An 11,402-nucleotide genomic window follows, 5' to 3' on the forward strand; every position below is an offset into this window, starting at 1 on the left:
ACACCTGAACGCTCTACATTCTTTTAATTATGTTTGAAATTATGAACATTGCTCAACATCATGAAAATTAAACCTTATTTTCAATAAGCAATCCTGAAAAATATTTGGGGGTGCTTAACTTTTTTCCAGGTGTATATTTCAGTTATCTCATCAAAAATGAGCCTTTGTTGCAATGCTAGTACTCGCAGAGTTTACCATAAATAGAGGGTGTATCACCCTTCTGTTGGTGGAAGGTTATACTATAACAGCTCTAGTTTATTGGAGTGGTGAGTATCTATCTGAAATACCTCTTCAGATAAAAAAAATATTAACACTCAATAAAAAGAAATCAGTACAACACCGACACCGGTATGCCATATTATGTATGATTTATTAACTGATCTGTAATGAACTAAACTTACTTGTCTTTTCTAACTTTAGTTAACTTGCCACATTCTTTCTGCAGGTTAACAACCCTGGCTTTTCAGTTGACACGTAACTTCTTTCTCTATGATTGTAACCAGATCATGAGAATAGTTGGGTGGAAACCAGAATGGAGTTCATGTTCATACGTAAAATGTGTTTCACAGCATATTATGTCTAAAAATCATTTCTAAATACTTTAGCATGGCCGACATTTGCTAAAGTAGCTTAAAGTGAACTTGAAGGTTTTGAAATGAGGTCACATGCCTGAGACTTAATGCCTTAGTTGTGGTTCACAATATCAAATATCATAATTTTTACCCCTTAATTTTTGTATTATATTAACTAAAAATTATTAGAACATAAGTAAACTCTCAATATGGCAGAAAAATGTGTGAAAGGGTTTTTTGTAATATATTTAAGTCATAGTTTATACTGCAATACTTTTATTTGAATTGAAATTGTTTGTTAATGTTGTGAAGTGACAACCATTTCTGCACTATAGTAGCTATTATGAGAGTAGAATTTTAATTACATATTTGACATCATACATTTGCAATTGATTTTCTAAAATGTTGATACTGAGATATATTTGTACACAGGTAAACAATATTAATAATTATACATGTCTTATTTAATTTCTTCTTTACTTATACAGTGGAAGTGTTGGTAACATTTTTTATTGATCGGCTGAAGGATCATCATTCAGTTATTCCTCATGTATTGTATGGCTTACTTGCTTTGGTAAGTGTTACACATGCAGTTGATTTTTAAAAAAAATTAATAATATTTGTCATCTTTCTTTTTTAACATTAAGATATACATTGTTATTACATTATCAATACAATTACTAAAACATGAAAGTTGATACAGTACTAAAAACTTGTATGTTGAATATGGAAGTACATGTGTAAGTTTTGAAAATTTTTATTTTATGAAATGCAGTTATTGAAAAAACAATCACTCAGAATATTTGAGCAGTAACATGGATAAAAATGTTTCTTGTGTGAAGTACTGACTGAAATATATTATTCAACATATTTACAAAAAAACAAGTGGCTTTAAGTTTAAGAAAAATCATTTCTTTAATGCCAGTATTCTGAATTATTATTAGTTTTATTTGTGTAAACCAAATGTTATTCACTATGCAGAAATAAATAGGTACTAAGTTAAAATGGATTTAAATATTTTATCTACATCATTATTCTAAATATTCTTTGTTTTGTAACAAAAACATATTTAAAAAAGTATTCATAAACTGAAGATGATATGGCATGCTGGTGTGAAATATTTATGAAGCTTCTTCTGATGAATGTTTTTATAAACTTGTATTATTTGTCAAACTAGCATAATAATATGAGTAATAGATTATTTTTATTTGTATATTTAACTAGTTTACTTTTTGGAAGTAGTCATTTGTGTATCAGTATTACAGAATGTATGAAATTCTACAGCCAAATGAGTGAAAACAGTTTTTTGATATCCTATTTCAGTTTTTTAATTCTAAAAAGGACAACTAAAACTGATTTGTGAACTTTTTTGCAAAAAAAAATGTTGTATTATTGGATTAATGTTCTTTACTTTTCTAATTTTGTTTAATATATACATTTCAGGATTGAGCATAATGTTTGAGGGTTTAGTGGTACTCAGTGGATGTGAATTTTGAACATTTTAGTTGTGCACGAGTCATTACTATAGTAACTTACATGCACAATATATCAGATTGTAATGTTAGTAGTAAAAGATTAATATTAGTAAATAACTAAAGAAAGGATCCCATGTAATGAGTCAGTTTATAAAGCTTGTTTTCAAATAGTGAATGATATGAGACAATATATCTTCAAACATTAAGATTATGATACAAAATGGAAAGAAACAAGTGGATATAAGAAATTAGCTATAGAAACTGTCTCTTTGTGCAGGCACAGTGGTTCAATATATTATGGAATATAGGTTCGATGAGAAGAAAATGATATGTCTAACATCCTGAAGATTCTGTTTTTTTGGAAGTATCAATTTTTTTTTTAAATTATTTTGATCAGCTAAAGTTGAACATTCAACCAACATTAATGGGTAAATGAATAAATAATTGGATAAACATTTAATTCTCACCACAAAAGTATAACTGTTCTATCTAGAGATACTGATGTTTATTCCTTCACAAAGCTGACAATAACAAAATCTAGCCTCAGTTTTATCTATAATAACTCAAGCAGTGAAATGACAAAGTCTTAAGACAAATATTTTACATGTATATTTTAATTTTGGACCAAGCACAGCCATGCTTAGTGTGCTAGACTGTGGATCAGAGATTCTGTTGTTTGCACCCTTTTATCAGAAAAAAAATTGCACTTTGTACTTTTGGGACCATGGGTTCCTTTATAAGAGTGACAGCTAAAGCCCACTATTCATTAGAGAAACTCGCAAGTTGGTGGTGTTGACTACCTTCCTTCCCTCTTATCTATCATTGAAAAATTAGGGAATGGCTCGTGCAAATATTCCTTGAGTGGATTTGCACAAAAAATCAATAAACAGCATTTTAAATTTAGCTTTAATCCTATCTTGGTTATAAAGCACCTTTCAAGTATCCAGTTCACACCTGCATATTAATTTTCAAACTTAAGTAAAAAGAATATCTTGATATTTTGGCATTCCATAACACTTACTTAGTGTAATTCAAATATCTAAAAGGAAAAACATTTTCAAAGTTTCATTTCTTTGCAGCTCAAAGAAATCTTGCCTTTAAACAATTATCTTATGAATTTCTTTATAATTTTTCTGCCCTTTCAAAGCATAGGCTTATATTTGCTAAGAAACTATTATCTTTTGAGAACTTGAAAATATACTGAAAAGTTTGAAGAGGAAAATGTTTTGTTTCTAATGTGATTTTCCTTTGATTTCACTGGTTCTTGGATTTCAATCAATCCTTTTTCTGCAAGGAAGAACAAAGGAATCTGATGGGAAATTTAGAAAATCTTTTAAAAAACCACAAATCTGGGAATTTTTAGTCCTGAAAATGTTTTTAACCTATTTGAAAGCTTAGTTAGACTTATTAGTGTAATAGGCAATGACAAAATATTTGTTATTCAAATTTTTATTTATTCAGTATTATTATTCCATTATGATATTTTACCTCCTCTCACAAAATAGCTTTTCTCAACTAGTACTGCCCTGTATTGGGCAAATTTTCAATGCACACCACCAGCCTTCCACTTCCCACTTATGCAAATCCACATGCAAATGATCATGCAGCAGCTCTCCACCAATAGGAGCACGACACCATTCCTATCATAACCAGCACCCTCTTCACATCAGCACTCATTAATCACTTCTCGGTTATCAGTAATACTGTGCAAATGTGCTGGTTTTTGCCTGCATATTTTTTTGTTTTCTGTTATACTACTTACTTAGTTTTTCTTTACTTTTCTTTTGGTATTGTCAAAGGTTCTTTTTTTTCAAACATTTATTGCTTTTTCAGGGGCCTTTTGCTAGTGTATTGTGGATCTCACTTTGTGGCAAGTGGTGTCTGACCAGGTATACTTTTATTTTTTTTAAATCTGCACTGTTCATCCTACGACCATACTCCATGCCAATTATGTCGTAGCCCTTCCTACAGCAAACCTGATATACAATTCCAGATGTTGCCAGGTGTTGGTTGTGTTTCTCCGTTATATTGTTATCTATGGCTAAACAATTACGTCCAAGATTTGGGTTATGCACACTGTAGAAATGAGATGTTCTGTAGGACTACTAACAGTTCTCTCTAATGGTTTTTTGCTTCATAAATATGTTTGTCCCAGACTGTAAACTCATGGACTAACATGAGTAAAGCTGACAGAGATTGCTGCTTATCTCTGATGCTCCATGACATTGAGACTCTTCCTACTATGGACCTGATGTACAATTCCAGATGCTGCAAGGTTTTGGTTGATTAACTCCATCCATGTGGTAGTTTTGATTTTCAAAATAAGGTATTGCAGTCACCTATTGAACTGTCTCCGATGATGCAGCCCTCCAATGCATTCTCCCCCCCTTTCTTCTAGTGAAGTATGGGAGTCCTTACCACTTACCAGTTCCTAGCCACTGGGGTAGTGGACCTTGGAGGTCTGTCCTCCTGAGTGATGAACCATACCACTCAGTACAGAGTAGGGTGGTGGCATTTTGCAGGTGTCACTAGCATATCACACTCCTTACTGCAGACCTGATGTACAATTCCAGATGCCACCATGTTTTGGTTGTAGCACTATGCTGTATTCCTGTCTATATATCTGACTGATTGTTTGTCCCTACCATGGCATTCCTCCTTCCTACCATCTTCAGTTGAAGCACTCTGCTATACAAATATATATATCTCTTATTGCAGTTTGCACCTCAGGCTGAGGTCTTCCTCCTCCCTTCCATCCTCCAGATGTACATTCTCAGTGGATCCAGTGTTGGTTGGAGATGGTCCAGCTAAGTAAGTCCTTATATGTGTGCTGGCCAGTGTCTCTCCTCTTACCGTGGACTGAATGACAAATGCCCAATGTCGCCAGGTTTTGGAGATGCACCCCAGGTTTTCAGTCCTTTTTCCTACCATTTGCTAGATGTTGACTCCAGGGGGATATGGTGTTGGTTGTAGCTGGATGCAGCACATGTTTTCCTGCTTGTGTACAGCTGGATATCCTCCTCCTACCACTGACTGGAAGTACCATACCCATTGCCATCAGGTTTTGGACATGAGATGTCATCCCACTAGGTCTTTATACCTTCCTACCATCTGCTGGATATCAGTTCTTGTGTTGGTTGTGTTGGAAATGCGCGCAATTGAAGATGGCTTTTGGTATGGAAGCTCATCTTCCCTACCAATTCCCATTTTGAGGTAAAGAAATAGGCAATCCTCTCCCTATTGCGGATCTGATGTACCATTCCAGATACTGCCTAGTGTTGGATGAGGTCAAACTACCACTACAGTCTGTGCACCCTAACCACTCGACACCCAGGAATCCCATTCATAGGTCATACATATTCTTGGATTCCTGTAGGTATTTTCACCTTTTATGTTCATGACACTGTCATAAAAGAGTGAAGAATATACCTGGAACAGATGTGGTGCAGTTTCCGAATGAGGTTTGATGTTTTCTCTTTTGGTTCCACACCTCCTGGTCTCTCTTTAGGTGCTTCCTAAAGGGGATAATTTTTTTATCAGCCCTACACCAGTTCAATACAGGATTCTAGCTATTTTATGAGTGGAGGTAAGATATTGTTTTGGAAGTTAGCATTTTCGTACACCAAAAATGTATTTCCAATAGATACTTACCTCTGCTTACCCAGTCTCGAAGCGATTATTGAGTGTAGTTGTCACACTCCTATTGGCGGAGAGCCTCTACATGATCATTTGCATATGGATATGCAGAAGTGGGAGTTGGAAGGCTAGTGGCATGCATTGAAGATATGCACAGATAGAGGGCAGTGCTAGTCGGGAAAAGGTATTTTGTGGGTGAAGGTAAGTATCTGAAATACATTTTCAGCATAAGAAAATGGTAATGTAAGTTTATCATATTCAAACAAAGCACATAAATAATAGAACTTATTATTTATTGAAAACAAAAACATATTTATTAGATGCAAGTTAGTCTCAACCATGAGTATTGTGTAATAGTTGTTCCCATGTTTTTATGCTTTATTTTTTACCCTGAAGTAGTTATAATTTACAGTTACCAAAAGAAATGTTAATTAATATCAGTAATGCTGAAACTGACTGAATATATAAAATGCATCTTTCTCATCAACAATACATAAAGCAAAATGGAAGTTCGAATATGAAAGGGAATGTTTTTAATGTTCTTCTTAAAGTCTCACAACAAAAGATTGGAAATTTCACAATCTAAAAAATTATAGAAAAATTAGATCATATTATTTAATTCATTAAGTCGAAATCAGATACTATTTATTATGTCTGTGCCAAGTTTCATGCACTTTAAAGTACTTCCACTGTGAAAATATTAAATCAGAGGAGGACAACAATGCTCCTCCAGTACAGAAAGGTTTAAGCAAGTGAAGTTAATTTCTAATAATTAAACTTTCTTCATATTGATTTGTTTTCTCTCTTTCTTTTTTTTGTGAAAGGTTACAGTGTTAATTTTTAAGAGCATATATTTGTATCTGTGTTTTATTTTCCAAAAATTAGGACAGATGCCATTCTGTATTAACATTATTACTGTATATGTGTGGAATGCTCATTTTTTAAGTCAGATTCTCAGTACTGTTTTAGAGAACCATTGTTTTGCTTTCATTTTTAAATGTTTAGCTCTTTTCAACAGAAAGCATACAGATAGTTTATAGTTTTGTTAATTTAGAGAACTTACCTGTCATTCATTTTCAATGTTGCTTATTTTGTGCTTTATGTTTGAATTTCTTTGTATATTACTTTCACCAAAAAACTCAAAACTGCACCACATACATTAATGTACATATTGTGAGCTAAAACTATTTTTACTACAAAATCCATTTGTTGGTGTGTTCTAAGTTTAGTACAAATACTTGATTTCAATATTATATCTGTTACTAGAGCTAATTCAGGAAAAGTTAAAAATCTAAACTTCATGTGTGACTTCTCTACAGACCAAAATGGAAAACCTACCAGCAGAACAAGTTGAAAAGATTTTAAGGGGAATATTCAGTGAAGTATATATTCCATCTCTGTTACAAACCGAACGATTTTGTGCTTTTCAGCTAGTATCAAATCTAATTCAGAATCGACTTACTGGTACGTAAAATGTTTGGGAAGTTTTTCAAAGTATTTTGACATGAAAAAAAAATCTTGTTGAAAACTAATCTAGTTTTGAATTTGATATAATTCTATTTTGTTTTCATGACTAAAATGCTTGTCAATTTTTCTAATCACACTTTTTTTTCCTTCCCATAATAATTGAATGTCTATTCAAAAGACTAAAAGTCATTTCATTGTGCACTCTGATAAATCTTTGTTTCGAATCTAAATTAAATTATTTTTTATTCTGAATTATGTGTACATTTTATCAAAATAGCACACCTCAGACTTTAATTATTTTCATGTACAAGTATACTTCTTTCAATCAGGTTAAATTCATCATTGGGTTACTTAATGAAATTTTCCTGCTGAAAAGCAGTTTGCCATTTATTTCTTATTTAAACATTTTTTTATTCTGTACTGTTGTACGATCTTCAACATATTTTTTAATACTTAAACCAGTCTTTGTTAAGTTAAACTTATTAGCTACTGGTGACTAGAGCTGGGTGTTAAACCCAATTATCTATGAACATCAACTAAGTCAGTGTCACATGAACTGAAATTATGATTCCATCAATTAATGTGACAAGATAATCAACTAATCCAAGTTGGTGTTTCCAATTAAGTCAACTATCCAGTAATCGAAATTACTAATAAATCAATTAATGTCATGAAAATAATCAACTAATCAAAATCAATGTTTTCAATTTTCATTATTTTTGACTGTTCAACTGTCCAGTAATTGAAATATTACCATTATGATTTTTCATTAATATTTTCAAAGTAATAAGCTAATCAAAACTAGGGTTACCAGTTATTATTATTTTTGATTATTCTAGCTATGCAAGTAATTCAAATATTGCCATTATTTTTGTTTGTTGTTAAGCACAAAGCCACACAGTGGGCTATCTGTGATCTGCCCATTGTGTGTATGAAACCCAATTTATAGCTGTATAATTTTTTTTAATTGAACTGTATAATATGGACAGCATATGTATGAAAACACTTATCCTACTAGTGATAACAGTACAGACACTGTATACAATATCTGAAATTGAAAAATGATAACTTTCACCCTCATATAATATTAATAATAAACTAATGGCTTGTTTTTATGATGCTTTCTACTAGTGAGATCCAGATATTGCATCATATTGAGTAATTTTGTTTTTCCTGGTAAAACACTCATTGTAAATAACTAACCAAAGTTTTTTTCATTTTCTTTTACATTATTTTTAGTGATTTGTATGTTATTAGGATTTATTTGTATATTATTGAAAAATAAAGGCATGTCCCACAAGCAGTTTGGTGCATAAATAGTGTAGAAAAATGATTTAAAACAATTGGTGGCATCCATGTGGATCCTGTCTGAAGTATACTGTAAGATTTTATATGAACTTTACAAAATTTTATAAATTATATAAAAATTTACAGTATTTTATGTGTTAAAGTACAAGGTAATATTTGTCTATCTTTGACACTGAAAATTTACTTACTTTATGATATAATGAAATACAGTTTTATCATGTTGAAGATGCATCTTTAAAGAATATTGGGTGAAGCCCAGCTTTATATGTATATTCTGAGTTCACATTTAGTCAGTTTAGCAGTTTTATTTTACTGGAGACATTTTACAAAAATTGTTTTATTCAGTGTTGAATTATTATAAGTATATATATATATATATATTTTTTTTACATTTACATTATTGCATTGTCTGAAATTTATTTCAAAGTTAGCAGTAAAAATACCAGTGTTTTTTTCGTCTTTTTTACATTCACTTCAGAAAATCTAGAAGATTTATATCTTATCAATGTTCAGCTTCTAGACTATAAAAATGTTGTTTTACAAATCGTTTTTGTCTGAAAGATGATGTATTTACCATACAATGTGATTTTTCTTCTTTTAATAACATAAAGATTTTTGTAATCTTTACAGAGCTGCAGCAAATGGGACCAGACTTTGTTCTTGGTTTTGTTCAGATGTTGGATGGAGAGCGAGATCCACGCTGCTTGCTTCTAGCTTTTCAAATTGTGCCATTGATTGTACAGAATATTAATTTAGGTGGAGAATTTTTAGAATACTTATTACATATGTTTTTCCTAAAACAAGTGGTAACTGTTACTTGTATTAAATTAGGCTTATATCTAGCACATGTAAGTTTCTGGAGTAATCTGATCTGCATCTAGTTAAATTTTTTTTTTCAAAATGTCTTCATCTTTTTATGATACTTTGACTTGCGTAAAAGAGTTAGTACAAGTAACTACAGTCTCCAAGAAGAAGTATGCAGTAAACATGTAAAAAGTTTTCTCTGTCTTCTGTAGTCTAAAGAATTGTTGAATGTTGGACAAAGTAACATATAATTCAAGCCTTTCCATTTTTGTTTTCTGATTTGAAATTATTTAAGAACTACAAGCAATTTAATGCATGTTTTAGAGTAGACTATAATGTTTTTATAGATTGTTATTGAAATGGTAAAAATTTCTTCCTGTTTTCAGCTTTTATTGCTGTGAAATAGATGTAATGTATTGTAAAGGATATGTTATAAGTATGTATTATGTATGCATATGTATGTGTGTGTATGTATGTATAATGACAATAATCTTTGTTAAATGCTTTTTTTGTACATGCAGAGAATATGTCTTGAGAATGGAAATCATACAGGTTTGAATATACATAAATGTATTGCTTATAATCAGCTGTGTTATCGTCTGAAAACATATTTCAGGAGAAATTGTGTGGCGTATGTATTAGGACTTCTAAAACTCTTTGTGTTATAATTTTAGAATTTATAAACAGGCTCATTAAAGAGAGCAAAAACACATCATTCCCTTGAACATTGAAAAAAACATAAAGATCAAAGAAAACTTAGAATTCAAGAGCATAAAAGACATACAAGATCCTGTAATACTGATCTGTCTGTCATTGCTAATCATGCTGGAGATGAAGATCATGCAGTAAATTGGAATAATACTAAAGTAATGGGATGTGGACAACACAAAAGAAAAAAGTAGCCTTCTACATACACCTAACCGATAACACACTAAGTCAACCTTGCATAGAAGTCGGCAAAACCTGGATAGCCCTCATGAAGACATTAAAGTAAATTAGATAATTAAAATACTAACTGGAGAGACCCCAGCCAATTGGATGGTATACCAAGCCTCTTTTTCAAGTTCCAAAATTGAATCTCAACTAGTACTACAATAGAAATAGTCCTTTTTCTGGACCTATGTGAAAGTGACAACAGATTAGCAGCCAAAACATAGGATAAAGCTAGCTAGTAATTATTAACTAGTAAGTAAAAAAAATTAGTAATTAGTCTTAGGTGGTCACATAGGCTACTAACCATAAAATCAATTGACATTGGGTCACTACACCCTAACCAAAATTACTAATGCTCATTACTTGTTACAAATATTTCAGGTCCATTTGTAGAGGAAGTGTTTGAAGTCACAGCTTGTTACTTTCCAGTGGACTTCACACCAGTGAGTAGCTTCCTGAGTTTTAACAAATATTTCTACACCATTTCTGCAATTATGACTTTTGTTATTTTTGTAGATAATTTTTGAGCTACACTGAAGTATCCAGTTATTGTAGATAAAAAATGAATTGAAACAGAGATTAGCAAAACATTGCAAATAATCAAAGAAAATGTACATGTTTGAGTGAAATTAATATTACAAACAAACACTGAGAACAAAAGAAGCAAATCAGATATTTTAACTAGCTATAACACATGCTTGTGTTTGTATCAATAGGGATGGTGTAATCAATATTTTGTTTGTGAGGATAATGATACCCAATAACACACATTATGCATGGAGTGTGCAGACAAATATATATTTTACAGCTTAACAGTATATTAACCCTTTCGAGACGGGTCACAGTTGAAATACCATGTCATCTCGTTTTTTGACTCGCATTCAAAATTTTATTGAACTGTTATTTCATGAATCTATGTCAAGAAGTTTGTATCAAACTGGTAGATTATAATTCAAATTTCATAATAACTATACATTACTCAATTTGTTAATATAAAAGTAAATATTAAAAAAAAACAGAGATAAAAATTGATTTTGTGTGTCACATGGTATGTTGAATGCAGCACTGGTTCAGATTAGATGTTTGTGAAGTCTATAGTTTCATACGAATAAGAAGGTCTCAGATATTGCTCACGTAATAAATCTAACACAGTGGCACCCTGCTCACCTATTTCCAGTTTTAGAAACACTCCCTTATATACACTTAC

The 11,402-nt window shown here is 31.5% G+C and overlaps 1 protein-coding gene across 4 annotated transcripts in view; it reads left to right on the forward strand.

Moving 5' to 3' along the window:
• The window catches only part of LOC106459728 (MMS19 nucleotide excision repair protein homolog), a 94,001-nt gene that overhangs the window by 14,433 nt on the left and 68,166 nt on the right, over window positions 1-11,402 (forward strand). For all 4 annotated transcript variants that reach the window (XM_013919383.2, XM_022386266.1, XM_022386267.1 and 1 more), the window contains exons 4-7: window positions 1,061-1,146; window positions 7,003-7,147; window positions 9,089-9,214; window positions 10,577-10,638. In XM_013919383.2, the coding sequence (XP_013774837.2) occupies window positions 1,061-1,146; window positions 7,003-7,147; window positions 9,089-9,214; window positions 10,577-10,638 (419 nt within the window). The remainder of the gene's footprint in view (window positions 1-1,060; window positions 1,147-7,002; window positions 7,148-9,088; window positions 9,215-10,576; window positions 10,639-11,402) is intronic.

This window comes from Limulus polyphemus, unplaced genomic scaffold, assembly GCF_000517525.1.
Source record: "Limulus polyphemus unplaced genomic scaffold, Limulus_polyphemus-2.1.2 Scaffold654, whole genome shotgun sequence".
NCBI lineage: Eukaryota > Metazoa > Arthropoda > Merostomata > Xiphosura > Limulidae > Limulus > Limulus polyphemus.